The sequence below is a fragment of the Pipistrellus kuhlii genome, unplaced genomic scaffold, assembly GCF_014108245.1.
Source record: "Pipistrellus kuhlii isolate mPipKuh1 unplaced genomic scaffold, mPipKuh1.p scaffold_m20_p_2, whole genome shotgun sequence".
Taxonomy (NCBI): Eukaryota; Metazoa; Chordata; class Mammalia; order Chiroptera; family Vespertilionidae; genus Pipistrellus; species Pipistrellus kuhlii.
The window spans coordinates 156,376,708-156,394,728 of NW_023425515.1; the positions used below are offsets into that span (position 1 = coordinate 156,376,708).

At 41.2% G+C, this 18,021-nt stretch overlaps 1 protein-coding gene across 6 annotated transcripts in view; it reads right to left on the reverse strand.

Moving 5' to 3' along the window:
* FGGY (FGGY carbohydrate kinase domain containing) overlaps nt 1-18,021 on the reverse strand; it is a 398,623-nt gene that overhangs the window by 104,357 nt on the left and 276,245 nt on the right. For all 6 annotated transcript variants that reach the window (XM_036446820.2, XM_036446819.2, XM_045584552.1 and 3 more), the window contains exons 10-11: nt 12,961-13,022; nt 3,059-3,206 (exon numbers count right to left, since the gene is read on the reverse strand). In XM_036446820.2, coding sequence (XP_036302713.1) covers nt 3,059-3,206; nt 12,961-13,022 — 210 coding nt within the window. The remainder of the gene's footprint in view (nt 1-3,058; nt 3,207-12,960; nt 13,023-18,021) is intronic.

The window sequence follows — 18,021 nt, forward strand, 5'->3', positions numbered from 1 at the left end:
TCACTCCTGCCTGACTTTCTAACCCCAGGACAGACAATCAACAAACAAAACTACACCCCTCCTCCAAATCCACAGGGTTAACTGTCTACTCAGGCTCCTCAGCCTGCAGGCCGTCATGATTTACCTCAAATCACACTCCCTGCCCTGCCGGCTTTTTGGGTTGGCAGTTTTCTAATGGACTGAACTGAAGGGGAAGATAAGATTTGGGTTGTGGAAGAGTTCTGGGAAATTAAACTCACTGCTTCTTCCAAAACACAAAACAAAACAAGAAACCCTAACCACAGCAGCAGAGGTCTGCCCTGTGTTTAGTCTTAAAGGGGCCCTGCATTTATTTTTAAGCTAAGGAGCAGGAGGCGGAGGGTCCCAGCCGCCTGTGAGGCTGGTGGTTTATTTGTTCATATGCTTTCTATTATGTTTATCAAACAGGTTACATTTAATCTTTTAGGTTCTGGAACATCTTCCCAGTTTCCCTCTGGGAATGTCAATTTTAGTTTTCATAGTTCAGGGTCATCTTAATTGTCAAAGTCAGCTTGAGTTTATGCTTTAAAAAAAAATCTTCATTATTTTCTTTTTTTATAATGTTTTTGTTTTTGTTTTTGTTTTTAAGGAAGGGAGAGGGAAAGAGATAGAAACATCAATGATGAGAGAGAATCATTGATGGGCTGCCTCCTGTATGTCCCCTACTGGGGATCGAGCCTACAATCTGTGCATGTGCCCTCACCAGTAATCGAACTAGTGACCTCCTGGTTCATAGGTTGACGCTCAACCACTGGAACATGCCAGCTGGGCTCCATTATTTTCAAATGAAGTTGAGAAAGACTGCATGAGAGCTTGTTGATCTAAAGCCACATTTAAAAAAAATATATTTTATTGATTTTTTTTACAGAGAAGAAGAGAAAGGGATAGAGAGTTAGAAACATTGATGAGAGAGAATCATCGATCAGCTGCCTCTTGCACATCCCCCACAGGGGATGTGCCCTCAACCAAGGAACATGCCCTTGACCAGAATCGAACTTGGGACCTTTCACTCCACAGGCTTATGCTCTATCCACTGAGCCAAACTGGTTTCGGCCTAAAGCCACATTTTAGAAAAAATTCAAAGTCAGATATTTACCGAGCACTTCCTTCAGCTTGGAAGACATCTGTATTACATGGATCACATAGCATGATGATTACTAGTATGTTCACACACACATACACACACACACACACACACACACACACACTCACACTATTTCCCCCACTTTCATGTGCACTTGGGACAGATACAGTTTCTTGTCCTCTAGGTTCACAGTAGGTGGTCAATAAGCACTGAATGACTGACTGAAGGTCATCCAGGCTTAAAGAACTGGGAGAGTGATGCTTGCTGAAGCAGAGGGAGCAAAGGGAGTGCCCAATGGTTTTATGAGCAAATGTCTTCCTTTTTTATTATCAAGATCTAATGCTAAATGTGACCTATCAGTAGTAAGAAACAAGGAACCCAAAGTATAGGCATTCACTATGTCTTTCTCTCTTTACCCCCACTCCCGAAACACTGCATTTACTATGATTTCCCTGAGCCCGAACCCTCTTCCCCATGTTGACTCAGTGTCAATGTCATTTCCAATCTGAAGTCATTCCCGACTACTGAGATCAGGCTGGGCAATCATCCTCTATGCATCCAGGGAGCCCTGGACCCTGAGTGGCATTTGGAGCTTGACCCAATATCCTCATTGCCTGCTTATATATTGTCTGCCCCCACAGACAGTCCCATTCCCAAAGGCTGGAATTATGACTACTTTTATATCCCCCACCACCTCTAACAGAATTAAAAGAATTAACTGATGAACAAAAGTGTTTGTTAAAAGAATTAATTGATGAACAAAAGTGCTCTCAATTATAACAAAAATGGGAGCCTCAATTTACTTGGACATTAACATTGGTATTAAGTACTTATCACATGAATAATAAGAGTAGCAACTAACCCATTTAGTATTAGCAAATTGCTCATATGTATAATTTTTATAGAAATAAATGAACTCTTTGTTATGTCTATTTTGACTATCAATTATCAGTAAGTACATATTACACATTTAGTATGTGCCCAGGGAAATGTTTCAGGAGCCAAAAGAAGAAATCATACCTGGATCTTGCCTTCTGGGGATTATCTTGACAATCCTAGTTGCTATGCATATGCTTTATCAAGCACTCCCTTCCCTCCCTTGAAACATCCTCCATGAATGTAGGAATTGTTGTACCTTACTGTATCTACAGCAGAGCTTGGCACATAAGTAGGTACCACGTAAATATTTACTGAATGAGTGCTAGAGACAGTAGTCATTGTAGGCTCTGAAGGGTAACATGACACTGGATGTTTTTCAGGTTATTATCTTGATGTCATTCAAAATTAGATTGAGGAAGAGATCTGGGGTTGGGGGGAGATTTTTTAGCTCCAAATTTCCTTCTTTCTAATTTATCTAGTTTATTTTTTGTGTTCTGATGTAAATTTCAGGAGGGCCCAGATTCTCTGCACTGGGAAGGACGCTGATAGCTGAATTTATCCACCCACAAGTTACTAATTCTATTTTACCTTTGCCACAGTTCCATTTGAAATCCTAATAATGTTAGCATGGCCTCTGAGCCCTGACCCCCAGAGCCTGGGCAGATATGTGGCTGTGACAAGCAAGACCATAGGGGGTAATATTTACTACTTTCCTAATGGCCTGGGGATGGCAATGGAAAACATAACTCTTCAAACTGATGTAAATACAAAAATGATATGGGCAGGGGCTCATGATTTCAGGCAACTCCAGGGGACAAAGAGGCAGTGGTAGCTAAATGTAAGAAACACTGCTTTCAACGTGCTAAAGGTTGCCTCAGAAACAATGAGAACTTTCAGCAGGTCATCCTGGGAGCAGCAAGAGTCTTCCCCAGAGGACACATCTGCGAGAAGCCGGTGGGCCATTGGTCTGTTTTGTTAATGTTCCCTCTTTCCCTTTCTCCTCACTTTGCTTCTCCTGATCTTTTGCAGCCCATTTGGCCTGCCTTCACCTTTGTGCAAGGACTGGCTGTCACTTACCATGCCCTTTAGTGTCAGATCTGCTAACGGAGACCGGTTGCCATGGAAATCTGGCCAAACATGTAAATCAACAGTGAGGAAACCCACAGGCTGAGCCTTCTTAATCAGGTCCAGGTGACTGTTCAAATATGCATATATGCTCTGGCATCTGGAAGAGAAGTGTATTTTGTTTTTAAAAGGGGGATAGGGTTAGGGAGCAAATTATTCTGCAGAAAGAAACCATTTGTACTTCCACATCAGTTCCAGAAAGTATGCAGAGCCCTAAAAGCTTCAGCAAAGAAACTGCCCCAAACCCATGGAAACTAGCACACCATACTCAGAAATCACTGTACTATCACCAAGAAAAGGTGGTGTGCTATAGGGAAAAGTATGAAGGCTTGGGATCAGAAGATCAGATCCAGCTGGGACTGGTTTGGCTCAGTGGATAGAGCGTCGGCCTGTGGACTGAAAGGTCCCGGGTTCGATTCCGGGCAAGGGCATGTACCTTGGTTGTGGGCACATCCCCAGTGGGGGGTGTGCAAGAGGCAGCTGATCAATGATTTTCTCTCATCAATGTTTCTAACTCTCTATCCCTCTCTCCTCCTCTCTGTGAAAAATTAATAAAAATATATTTAAAAAAAAAAAAAAAAAAAGATCAGATCCAGAATGGATTTGCCCCTAGGAGGTGTGTAACCATGAGAGAGTTATTCAAACTTTCGGAACCACTTTCTTTGCATCTGTAAAACCAGATACATGTTCCCTGTCCAACTTACCTCATAGGGTTATTGTCAAGATCAAAAGAGATTATGTAGGTGAACATGCAGTATTCTGTAAGCTGTGCAATACTGTACATATGCAAAGGATTTTAGAAAATTAGAATTCGTAATTATAATAATAATAATGAGATGACGAATGGAGACAAATATACGTGCCCAGGCTCAGGATTGGAATTTGCTAAGGGAAGTGAGAGGATGGAGTAAATGCAATTAGAATCAGGAATCAGGAGACTTGGTTTCTCAGCTTCACCCGCCAAATGATAGTGTGTCAGTTCTCTCTCCTTTTTAAGTATCAATTTTTTCACGTGTAGGATGAGGGAGTCAGGCTACCTATCTCAGTCTTTACATGGTCAGGTGACAATGGGATGAGATGATGGGTTCAGATCTTGCCCTACCTACCCCAGAGGTAACAGTGACAGCCTCTTTGAACTTCAGTTTCCCCATACTGCGAAATGGTGTCACCATACCTACCTATCTGGGTTAAATTTCATTGCATGTCACAAAGGTTAAAGGTGGTGCCTTCTCCTTTTCAAAGGTGTTTTCTTATTAAAGCCTTGCACCAATACTTCTAGAAGAAAGTGGGTTTATCAGAGATTGGCATCCATGTCACTTTCCACTGGTGTCTTTGGAACAATGGCCTAGACCATGAAAAACAGGGCTTGAATAATGGCAGGGGGAAAAGTCCAGGAATTCAGTGTCCAAGGAAGGCTGACATCTAGAGACCTAGATGGTATTTATGATTTACATTTTTAGAACATTTTAGGAGGACAGCTCAGAGATTTTGAGTTCCAGTTTTGTACCCCTGTGAGTGTTCCCAATGAGCTCCCGACATTCCTGAAAGTTGTTAGATTAGAAACGAGTACAACAGTGGTTTTCAAACCTTTGTAATAAATACAAATTTTAAGATGAACTCTAGTATAGAAAAGGTAGGAAAGCAAAAATGCACTATGTGAGTGCATGCATGAGTATACATGTGAGAATGTGTGCCTGTATGACGTATGCCTGAGTGGAGGCAACGGTGGCCCTGCCTACCAGGCAATCTTTTGCTCCTTGCTGTGACACCTCATTCCCATCTGTAAGTCTGCCTTAGGAGGACGGCGATGTGGATGGAAAAAGGCTCCCCATCCACACTGTCATCAGCTTGAGCTCCCTGAGTGTGCACCACGCCTTCCTCCACAGCTGGGCGAGGAAAGCAGAGAAGACTCACAAAGAGGTGCGGACAGGTGACCACCCTCCTCTGAATGGTGCTGCAGTTATGTGTTCTCTGTATTCTAGGTCAGAAATGATCTGTCAAAGCCCCGCATTCAAAACCCGTTTTATCATGATTCTATGACAGACTTAGGAAAAAGACTCCTTCGTGGCCTCCATGTAAGGTAGGGCCTGAGCCATCTATCTGGATGGCATATAATCACATCCTGGTTTTCTATTTCCCTGCTCCTGGTCCAACAGGAACCACAATGACAACCAAAGCCTCGAAGAAATCCTTCCTGGCCAGAAGGGGAATCTGCACCCATTGTAGCAATGTTCCTCTTCAGAACATCATCACTGCACTGAGAGCAAAGAGATTTTTTAAAAGAAGATTATAAGTGTTTTCATTTGCCTCTCAAGGCATCTCAGGGCAGGGCATTTGGTTTCAGACATCTGGGTCAACAAAAACCAATAGGCCTAATTATTAGTGATTCGTCATTGTCTCATTGACTGTGGGTCTTCACACACGGTGAGATTCATTTAGCTTCTACATATATGGTCACTCATGAATTAATGAGATCCCTCGGGGATGGGGCATATGCTTACCCCCTTGACTCCTAACCTTCTTGCAGCTGTATGTTTATTCTTTGAATGCAGCCATTCTCCTGCATATTTTTTCAATTATACCTGACCATGTGTGCTATCTGAGTATATCATTCAAAATGAAGTGCACTTGGAAAACATTAAAATAACAAATGCACATCATTATTCACATAATTTTAACCTTGCATGATACCTTTCTGGGGTTCTGACTTTGATTCATTTTGCATGTTTTATCAATTTCTTCTCCAATAGCCGTCAGCCCTCTTCCAGCTCGGGAATCACATACTGACTGTTCCAAGTGGATTGCTCTCCCTCCCTCTCATGAACTCCAGGCTCATCCATCCTGCCTCAAAGGGAGAAATTCTTGCTGTCCTAGGCTCATTGTGGGTGATCAGGTACACCAAATCTTTCCAAACCTAGTTCACTGTTTTGCAATCAGAGTTAATACTTTTACCTTACAGTCCCCCATGAATATTAAATATGGAGTCTTGAGCCCTATAAATTGATAGATGATCGATAAACAGTTCTCTCTTCTTTCCCATCACAGGAGATTAATTTCCAGCTTTAAAAAAATATATGAGAGACAGGGAAGAATTTTCTCAGACATTATTGCTTACAATGTTAAATAAAGACAGCACTCCCTGGATCTCTCCCCTCCTCTCCCTCTCCACAAATCATGTCATTCTGTGGATTCATAGGCTGCTCAGAAGTATGGTGACCTTTCTTTCAAACCAAAAACCAGAATGCATGGTCTAACAAAAGATACTATGTCCTTTCCCTAACTCCAATGGACCATTTTCTGCCTTTATTTTACTTGAATTTTCTTCTATATTTTGTACCACTTGACCACTTCTTACGCACTTGTTCTCTTTCCCTTATTTCTAGGGCACTGTATTATTTTGGCTTTCTTACCTCCACTCTATCTGATTCTTACTTCTCTCGTTGTCCCTTAGGTATGTGAAGTGTCCCAGAGATCTTTCCTTGTCCCTCTTATCACTCTTTATTTATCCTTGGGCAATCTCTTTCTCCTCCCTTGGCTCCAGTTACCCTCTAGGCTGAGGACTCCCAAATATACGGCCTTATTTCCTCCTTGCTTCACTCTCATGAGTTCCAGCCACCCATCAAACGCTTCCTTTTGGATGTCCAAAGGGAATTCAACATAAACATAATGTGACACACACAATCTTTTCTGGTATAGTCGCTTTTCCTTTTGGGTTCCTTGAGCTAATCAAAGCCAATGTCATTGAAGCCATTGCTCAAGCAACCATTTGGGGGCAGAGTCAATTGTGTACCATTTTTTACTCTTCTCTTTCTCAATTTAATTTCTCACCAGGACTTGTCAATTTGTGATCTTAAATATTTATCTACCCAGCACAACTTTCTCCAGTTCCACAGCTTCTAGTTTATTCAGGACATCTTCAAATGCCTGGGTTAGAGCTTTGGCCTCCTAACTTTTGCAGTTCTTCCTGGGATTCTTCTAAAATGTCACTCTGATTATGATGCCCACCCCTATCTAAACCCCTCAACAGATCCTCCCCATTGTCCTTGAGATGAAGCACAAACTCTGTTGCCTGACAAAGATGTTTTTTATTATCTAGTTTTCCCTACATAACACTGTGTTACATACATGTTTTCCATTTCTTCTCTCTCCTAACCACTGCACACACCATGCTATAGCTGCAGTAACCTACTTTTAATTTTCATAATATGCCTGTGAATGTTTGCCTATTTTTCCTCTCTTGCCCAAAATTATCTTCCTTGCCTTATGAAATTCACTCACAGAAATTATGGAACTCACATTAACAAAAGAGGTCTGAGAAATAAATGAGATCAAGAAAAATGGATTATCCTTAAAGGAGTAACTGGAAAATCCAGAGAAAGTGGGAGAAAAGCAAGGTTAAGAGAATGAATTAGGAGAACTTCATGCTGACAATCTTAAAGGACCTGAAAACAATAGAATCACAATGAGAAATGACTACTGATTGCAGGGACCTCAGCAAAAGCAACTCGGACCAGGTTGGGCTCCTCTGCTTACAATCCCCCACTCCTGCAGACTGAGTTCACTGAGGTCAGGGGCTGTATCTTCCACTCTGTCTCTTTCTCCCCACCAATGGTCTAGTTTACTCTCCAGAGTCAAATTAATCCATTTAAAGAGTAAATCTGATCTTGTTTCCCCTGCTCAAAAACTAAAACTTGAATAAAGTTTAGTGTCCTTACAATTGTCTACAATGACCCACATGATTTGGCCCTTGGCTTACATGCTGCCTGCACCAGTCTCCCGCTATCTCCCAACTTTGTCTCAGCCACAATGGCCTTCCCAATGTCCCAGAGTTGCTCAAGGCCTTGGGCCTTGTTATTCCTTCAGACTGGAGGGACCCTCCCCTACAACCATAGTTTAGTCCCACTCTTTATTCAGAGTCCTGCTCAAGTGTCACCTCCTCAAGGATGGCTTCTTACCTAAAATAGTTCCCACCCCACCCATCACCCCAACATCCCTCACTCCATGTTCCTCCTCGCCCATCTCTATTTTTCTTTGAAATGCTTATCAATACCTGGTGTGCAAATGCATTCTCTCTCTTTCTCTCTCTTCACTTTACTCTCTCTCTCCTTCTCTCTTGCTCTAGAGTGTGTGTGTATTGTGTGTGTTATGTAAGCATGTCTATGTTTAAGTGTGTGTGTATAATTTCCATGAAAATGAGACAGGTTAGTAAGACAGAGCAAGTGTAATTAGGGTAAGTGAGACAGATAATTAAATGGCCAAGCAGTTTACAGCCATCTAATAACTCAAAAAATCCTATCTTTCCAAACAAGAACACTTAACAGTAAATAATTTACACTTATCCTCCTCAACCAGGGAACAAATAACATAAATTAGCCTACTCAGGGAGATAGATAGAAGAAATCCTATTAGTGCCATTTGTGCCACCATACCCAAGGGTGGATGAAATTAAGGGAATAAATCTCATTTTGGCCCATCAGCCTAAAGCTGATGACTATTCTATTGAGATCTTTCCCTGAAACTGCCCCTAAAATTCCAGTCCTTTAAAACTCTCAAGAGCAGGATCCAGCACTCTCTTTCTCTCTCTCTGAATCATGCCTGTACCTTTCCCTCTCCAACTCATTCTTTCCCCCTGGTGCCTTTTTCTCTCCTAAGCTCCAAGGACCTTTATTTTGCTTCTGTAACTTGTATTCTGAGCCCATGCACCCAGCTGGCTCACTCCTACTTACCTCTATAAATTTATAAATAAACTTTATCTTATAACTTGAGTTCCTGGCTCTGAATTATTTCTCTGCTGAGGTCTAACTTCACTGGTAACAAGGGGTGCTGTTTCACTGCCAACATTGCCAGTAACAAAATCAAAATCAAGGGCTTTGGGTTTGTGTGTGTGTGTATGTTAGGGGTGTCGAACTCAATCAGAGAAGGGGCCAAAATCTAAAATCCAGCCTAAATCGCGGGCCGAATGGTTTACTGAACAGTCATAAACTGTCATTGTGATGGAAACACAGCGGAGTGCAGTGATGACAGCGTGGTGCGGGCCACATTGCAAGGCCTGGCGGGATGGATTTGGCCCGCAGGCCTTGTGTTTGACACATGTGGTGTATGTGTGTGTGTGTGTGTGTGTGTGTGTGTGTGTGTGTGTGTGTGTGTTTCACTTTTATATCATAATATGCCTTTAGAGGAAGATAGACAAACATTCATAGGCATATTCTGAACACTAAAAGTAGGTTTAATGATACAGGCATAATATCCTGTGATATTATGCCTGTATTTAATGAGCCTACGAGTCTCATCAGACAGTCTGGAGAATGCACTTTAACTCTTGCTCTGCTGCCAACCTGGAATCTAGTACTTATAGACTGTGCTAACATCTCCCCACCGAACCCTACTGTCACCAGGACCTCAATCTGAGACACTGGTGATCAAGGTGGTCTAGAAGAATTAAGACAACATGTAGTTTAGAGGAAAAGAGCTCAAGTTAGTATCAAATGCAAGGCGATCTCTGGCTAAGCAGAACCATTTCTGGCTGTTTGGCCCCACATACAGGGAGACTTAGGTTGTCAGTTACAGGCATGGGCACATCTAGCTCGTGTTTACTTAATTTCTAAGCTCACTAGACATTTCTCTTCAGGGATGTCTTGTCTAAAAGGATTATGGTAAATCAAGAGTATAAAATACTAAATCTGTTTATCAACACATGTTTCTACAGTTTCAAATAGGATTTGCTGATGCTAAGCTCTAAGACAGGGATGGCCTGGTTTTAGAGAGCCCAAAGTCACACCCAAAGTAGCACATGGTTCCCGATTCCATGGGATTAGCTGTCCTTTTCAAACAGCCTGCTTCACTTTATTTATTTCTTATTTTTTTAAAAAGATATTCTATTGATTTTTTCACAGAGAGGAACGGAGAGGGATAGATAGTTGGAACATTGATGAGAGAAACATTGACCAGCTGCCCCCCCACTGGGGATGTGCCCACAACCAACGTATTATACATGCCCTTGACCGGAATTGAACCTGGGATCTTTCTGTCCACAGACTGATGCTCTATCTACTGAGCCAAATGGTTTTGGTAGCCCGCTTCATTTTAATAATAATAGCTAAGCCCATTTCTTTCTGAGCCCTGAAAGACAATGGGTCCTATCGTCTTAGAATATTCATAGATCTGATAAAGATAAACTTTCCTTTGCAAGGCAATATAAGGGGAAAAAATGGAAAAGAACCAATATTTATTGAATACATACTCAATAGATGAGCTGGAGATAAAATTTGAGAACCCTCAAATTATAGAAAGAAATAAAGGCAAGAGTGTGGATGGGATCACCTGGGGAAAGAAGGCAAAGAGAGTACTCAGTTATGATGAGCTTTGATGTTATGTTCTAGAAAAAGACCATGAACTTGAGAAGGAGATTAAGGAGTCAGAGACACAGGAGAAAAACTGGAAGAGGGTGACATTCCAGAAAGAAAGCCAAGGAAAAAGAGTGTTAATAAAGGAGAGCAAAAGCATTGGTGCCAGATACTGCTGAGAGCTCAAGGGACCTGGGTCACATCCTAAGGACTCAGTAGAGGTCACTTAGGACCTTAAAAATAAATGTTTCAGAGGCCAATGGTGACAAAATTTACACTGGAGTGGGAAGAGGGAAGTTCAAAGCGAAGAAATAGTGGCCAAGAGTATAGGCAATGCTTTGTTGAAACTTAGTTCCAAAGAGAAACACAAGATGAAACCCAAGCAGGTGGTTGGAAAGTGGTAGGAAGTCAATTCCCATGTGGGAAGAGTTGGGATTTAAATCCAGGTCTGACTCCAAGACTGAATTTTATTAATGGCTGTTATGCTGCTGTTTCTCTGAGTTTACATGCTAATCCATAAATCCTTCTTTCCTATTTTCAGTAAAAACTACTCACATGAGGTTCATCTGTAGGAAAAAGTTCTGGATTTTGAGTATTTCCTTGCAAAGTCTAACTATCCCTTAGGTTTGCATTGATCTTTAAGATCTTCACAGATTGTCATTTCCATGAACTACTTTCATCTTTATAACACCTCTAAGAGAGGGCAGTATTATTGTGATTTTATGGGTGAAGAAACTGAGTCACCAAGGCATTTATGGCATAACTGACACAAGAATCCCCACTCTAATTTCCAGCCCTGTGTTCTTGCTACTCCATTATCCTTTCCACAAAAAGTCAGGTAGGTTATGGATGATTGACATCTGCTGTTTCATACTAGAACAACCATGGCAAAAACTTCCTCTTTAATAATCATTGGTAATAATAGCAGAAGTAGTAGGAGTTGTCATAATTATCTGAGTACAGTTTTCATAGCCTTGTCAAAGACATTACCTCACTAATCTCCAAGCGAATTCTGTTATCAGAAGTTTGTTCTCTCATAACTACTCCCCATGTTCTGATGAGAACACTTTGTTCACACATAATACATGTTGGAGCTGGGTATGAGTCTAAATCTCTGAGCTCCAAATCCAGTTCTCTTGTCTCTGTGTTAGTGGTTTATACATGCTGGAGTCCTTTAAGAATCTGATGATAGTTATGGCCCCTATTAACAGAAATATATGCATGAGTGCATCACCAAGCTCTTGTGCTAAGTGTTCACATTAGTACTAGGGTGACATTGCTTCCAGGCCATCTCAGAAGAGGGACCTAGGAGATGAATATATGTATGCTCACATATCTGTATTTATTTATTTTATATCCATGAAACAATCACAAATTGATTCTAATACCTCTGATTTCCACCCTGTATGATAGGGTTCATTCTAATCTCCCCCTTTCCTGATAAGTGAGAAACCTGTCTCTCACTATACACATATATTTTTATTTGCTTAATGTAGTATACACATAAAGGAGTTTCAGAATGGCAAACCCATACATCTTTGAAAAATAAATTTGGTATGTACAGCATAATATTTATGTTCAATTATTTTATCTGTAGCTATACAACCTATTGTCAAAATATTTTCCCCCAAAGTTACTTATGTTAGTTCTTCTCTTTCCAAAACCCTCTTTAGGGTGATTATGGTATTCGTTACTAACACAATTGGTTCCTTTTTTTTGTTTTTTGTTTTTAACTGTTTGTATTTCATTTTACCCATGCCCCACAACACACACATATCCTGGTATCTATCTATCTCTTTAGTTATCTATCTATTTATTTTCAGAGACACATGAAGCATCACTGTAGTTTAAATAGTTATAATTGTACAAAAAACACTCAGAAAAGTGCCATGCCTGCCTACTCTCCTGTTCCTATCCCCCTAGTCTTTGCATTCCTTTCTATCCACCCAGTACATATAACCAATCTCAGTTTCTGGTTTAACCTTCCTGTTTTTCTTTTGCACAAATGAGAAATACACATATATGTTCTTATATCGCCTGCTATTTACATGAAAGAGAATATACAGTCATCACTTCTTTGCATTCCACTTTCTTAACGATATATCCTAGCAATCACTCCATATCAGTTATTATTCTGAATTTTACAGATGAAGAGACAGGCTTAAAGAGGTTGAATAACTTGCCCAAAGTTACACACCTGGTAAGGAGGGGTAAAGCTGGATTTGAACCCAAGAGGTTTTGAATCCAAATCCATATTCCTTCTATTACATCAGTTTCTCTTCCATGGGTCCTGGCATATTTTGGATTATCTCTAGCTTCTTTGAACTTCCTTAGATCATTTAAAAAGTTAATATCTGTGTGCTCTAGATCACCTGGATGACTGCCTTATAACCACATACTTCCAGGCAGTCTCATTTCCCACAGGTTCTGAAAATCACCTTTCAGCCTAAAGTGAGTGCCTTCAACATAGCTGGGCATGGAAGCTATAGGGTGCAGAAAGGAAGCAGTTACCTGGCTGTGGCCTTGGCTTGAAGCTCAGGGAAGGCAGCATGGCCCTTCACCATGTGGTCTATCTGAAAACAAAAAACAAAAAAACAAGAGAGAGAGAGAGAGAGAGAGAGAGAGAGAGAGAGAGAGAGAGAGAGAGAGAGAGAGAGAGAGAGAGAAAGAGAGAGAGATGGGTCAGTCTCACAGTTTCTCTAGTCTCTATTCTAGCCAGAAAATATTTATCAAAATGTCTGTTTCTTTCAACTCTTTGTTTATAAAGGATCTAAGAATGTTAAAAAGCCAGCTCAGCAAGAGTGTTTTAGCTCTTAAAGAAATCTAGCTTTGCTTAACCTAGTGTTGGCCTCTTGGATTTACAAAACAATGATGATGAATTACAGAACTGTACACCTGAAACCTGTACAATTTTATTAACCAATGTGACCCTGATAAATTCAATAAATAAAAAAATGAAAATAAAAATTATCTTGAATTTTTAAGAAAGAAGTTTAAAGAAAAGATTAGCAGGAAATTAAACTCTCAAGGCTAACTTAGCAGCAGCAAGTCCAAGAATGAGGTGTGATAAAAGGAGTGAGAAGAAGGGGTAACTCAAGGTAAGTGCTGGGGGAGCTGGTGTTGAAGCACTAACCTCTGGGTCATACCTTTTTCACCTCCTAATCCAGGCTCTTATCCTAGGGCAATGCCAGACCCTGAACTATTCATTGTGTCTTACTAATGGAGAAGATGAGTGAAAGACATTGTGAGGAGGAAGAGTCAGTTAAGAAACGAAAAAGAAAAAAAAAGAAGTGTTTTCCCAGAAGAGTCAAAAGAACCTCCTCTGATTGAAAAGTTATGTCACATGGAGAACTGAAACATACCAGTAGCTTTCCAAGGACAAAGATGTACGAGCTCCACAGACAACTATCTTCTTCTCATGTCTAGGATTTTATTCTCTAAGCCACTTGGCAGCTCTAAACAAAATAATATATATAACGCATCAGGAAGAGGAGTGTTTTGCCCTGCTGTTGCTCTGCTTGCTAGAGCACACCCAACACCGTATTGGGATCTTGAACTTAATTTGTATGTCTTCTCAAAGTTTACATGAGTCTCTAAAACTCCAAAACAACTATTATGAGAGATTTATTTTCACTCAAACAATGAACCAACTGGTTGTTTTGGCCTCATGGAGATAGTCTCTCTGAGGATGCTTCTTGAGAGCCAGGTCTGTGTAGGAAGGTAGAGAACTGGTTCTGGAGCCACATTGGCAGGGTTTGCAGGCTGGCTCTGATGTTAACTAGCTGTGTGACCTTGTGCAACTCTCTTAGCTTCTCTGGGCTTCAATAACCTCCTTTTCCCTTCTCCAGCCTCCTTTTTAAAACAAGATTGCTGGGCCCAGCCACTATGGCTCTGTGGTTGAGCATCGATCAATGAACCAGAAGGTCTTGGTTCCATTCCTCATCAGGGCACATGCCTGGGTTGCAGGCTTGATCCACAGTAGGGGGCGTGCAGGAAGCAGCCAATAAATGATTCTTTTTCATTAACCATGTTTCTATCTCACTTCCCCTTCTCCCTTTCTCTCTGAAATCAACAAAAATATTTTAAAAACACAGGGTTGCTTGGATTTAGAGAATATCTCCCATAATGCCAACAATAGCATAAATACTATCACCAAAAATGTATTGTCTCATTTGCCATCTATATTCAAAATAGATACATATGTAAATTGACTGTAACTCCATGGTGGCCACAGCCAATCAGGAGTATGCAAATTAACCCAACAAATATGACAGTCCTGTGGGCAGTGCGCATGTGCACAGGCACTGAGTGGCTGAGGGTGGATGTTACAGACCCCTGCTGCTCAGGGCTTTATGCGCAGGTGCCGAGCACCCAGGGGTGGGGTGGGATGCCCAGCTGCCCTCTGTGTAGCTGGGGCAACTCAGCGGGCATCCCTAGGACCCTGCTTGCTTTGAGCCTGTGGGCAGGGTCCCAGGGATGCCATGACAGTGTCCATTCCTGTCATCCCCGCCTGGGGACAGCTGGAGTTCACAGTCCTTTTGATTTGTGTAGCACCTGGACCTGAATCCAAAGCCTAGACAGTGGGGAGCACCAAGAATGCTGGGAATCGTAGTTCTGTGGCAGACGTGTTGCAGGATCTCTTAGACACTAGAGCAAAGTGAGCCTGGAGCAAGTTACTGTTGCAGGTGGAGGATGGAGGGAAAGCAAAGGTGAGACATAAGTTAAGTCAGAGTGCTGAGGAAAAATTAAAGGGAATATATCCTGCAACTTCTAGGAAATCTCCAACAATGGAGCAAAGAAAAAAAAAAGAGCTCAATTATTCTGGGTTGTGGTCTCAAATAAACTGGGTTGTGGGCTCAGACAATTTGCTCATATGATTGCAAAGACAGACAGAAATTCATGGAATGCAGAGGGCTCCCTTGAGGGCTCCCAGATTAAAGAGGGTGCAGGTCATGCTGAGGGACCGACCTCTTGTGCACTAATCTTTGGGCACCAGGCCCCTAGTATATTAATAATAAACTAAGCATTTCATATACATTATCTCATTTATTCCTTACAATGCCTCCATGGAAAAGACTCTATTAATCACTATGGAGATGAGAAACTGGAGTAAAGGAGATAAAGTAACTTTTCCAAGGTCACAGGGGAATAAGTATGTGATAGATTCTTTTGTTTTCAGCCAGGTCGCTCTGTATCAAAAGTCCTTATTCTTGACTACTATACCACATTACCTATTAAACTTCTAGGCATAATATGATTTGTTGAACTCTATTTGTACAGTTTTGCAGAATATTTCAACGTTATAACAAAGCAATTGGTCATTTCAATGGGGAGAAATGCAGGTTTTGAAGGCTTATTTTCTACTGGGTTAGCATGATGAGGAATAGTCTGGACCTTAAAGAGGCTGCATCAGTAAGGCTTTACTTCATTTGATGCTAATTTTGGTGGGAAGTACTGTAGGAGGTGAGAGAAGGGATCCTATATAATAAAAGGCTAATATCCAAATTGACCAAATGGTGGAATGACCAGTCGCTATGATGCGCACTGACCAACAGGAGGCAGACACTTAACATAGGAGCTTCTCCCCTGGTGGTCAGTGTGTTCCCATGGGGGAGCACCACTCAGCCAGAAGCTGGTTTCACAGCTGGCGAGTATACTGGAGGTGGTGGGAGCCTCTCCTGCCTCCTCAGCAGTGCTAAGGATTTCTGATTGATGGCTTAGGCCTGTTCACCACAGAGAGCTGGTCTAAGCCATCAGTCAGACATCCTCTTAGAGTTCCTGGATTGTGAGAAGGTGCAGTCTAAGCTGAGGGACCCAGTCCTCTGAGTGCACAAATTTTGTGCACTGGGCCTCTAGTATTTAAATAAGCTCCCAGGAAGAAGCACAGAACTTAGCATTTGTGGTGCAGACATAACGGCAGTTATGCAGTATTTACTGAATGCTGAATGCATCAGGTACTGTGCTTAGCCTCCTGGAACACAGTGGGAAATAAGAAAGATAATACAATACATAGTAGCATTGAGATCAATAATTTGGCAATTATAGTATAGTTGGGGGAGGTGTGGCTTCAGCTGAGAGGCCAAGAACAGGCAGTTTGGAGGAGAAGAGTTGAAGGCAAGGCATTCGAAAAGGAGATGGTGATGAATAGAGATGAAGATGGAGAGACATGGGTGGTTACAGATAATATGGAGACTGGTCAAGCCATATGCCTAGAATATTTTAGATGTCAGTAAACATTTGTTGAATAAAGGTAGGATGCACAAACCATACGGAGGTGCAACACAGGCTCACAGAGTACCATGTACTTCTTGGTAGCACTTACCACATATATCCTGGGTGTCTATTTGTGAGAGGCACAATTTGATCACAAGGTAACTGAATATTAAATTAGAGAATAAGTGAAGTGTTGGAAATAGAGAATAAACAAGGAACATGGGGACAGAGTGGGTCTTAAACGTCAGGTAAGTGTTTCAGTGTTTAGAGTTTTATTTTATTTGAGGCCTTAGAAAATTATTTTGATTTAGGGAGCAAAATGATAAAAAAAAAAAAAAAAAAAAAAAAGGGAAGGAATGTAAGTCTGGTAGGGTATACAAGCCACAGAGATGAGAACTGAGAGTAACAATATCATCTGATCTGCTGACCTCATCATACCTGAATGCAAATAAAATGGACATTTTAAAACAGTGGTTTAGTGGAAAGAACATGCACTTTGGAAACAGACAGGCATAGGTCCAAATTCATGGTCTATACTTATGTTCTGTGCTATGTAGGAAAAATTACTTGACCTCTCAGAACCTCATTTCCTAAACAGTAACATAGGGTTAATAAAATTTGCTTTTCAGGATAGGTTGTGGTGAGTGGAATATAGAGTGCCTTTCAGTTCATAACACCTATTGCTAAAAAGAAGGGGTACCACCAAAAGAGTAAAAATAGCTAGGAGAACAGTATCACAAATGGTCAGCTGCATTTTTGTTTGTGGGTTTTTTTTTGTTGTTGTTTTCTTCCATAGCATCTGGTGGTAAAGGCCCACCCTGCTTAGCAAAGACCAAGCCAGTTTGTCAAAAAACTGAGCATTCATTTCAAGAGCCTGGAGTGCCTGTTCCTAGGGTTGGTCTCTCTACTTATGTTTGATTTGCTAATGCATTTAGCACAATATAGAAGAACTCGGTGTCCCATTATTGGTTCCTTGTTTTCCAATGAAATAACCAGTTTAACCACAATGACTGTATTTGCCAAGTGGTTTGCCTTAGGAATATATAGACAGAGCTATTCTAACTCTAGTTCTATTTTCTTTTCTCCTCCATCTTCTCAGATTTCAGCTCTGAGAGCAAGCAGTTAGAAGGGTAGGCAGAAAAATCTACCAACTATTTGGTTACTAGGTAGGAAGCCCACACTGGATTGGATCAGATCTTCAAGATGACTTTTGGGTCTAGATCAAGAGAGAGAGGCCACCTTACAATATATAACTTGGGTTGGATTTCTGGCCCTTGCTTACAAAGGTGGCATCTGCCTTGAGAACATGGGATGAATAGAAATGCAATCTATATAAAGAAAATGGTAACATACTAATTA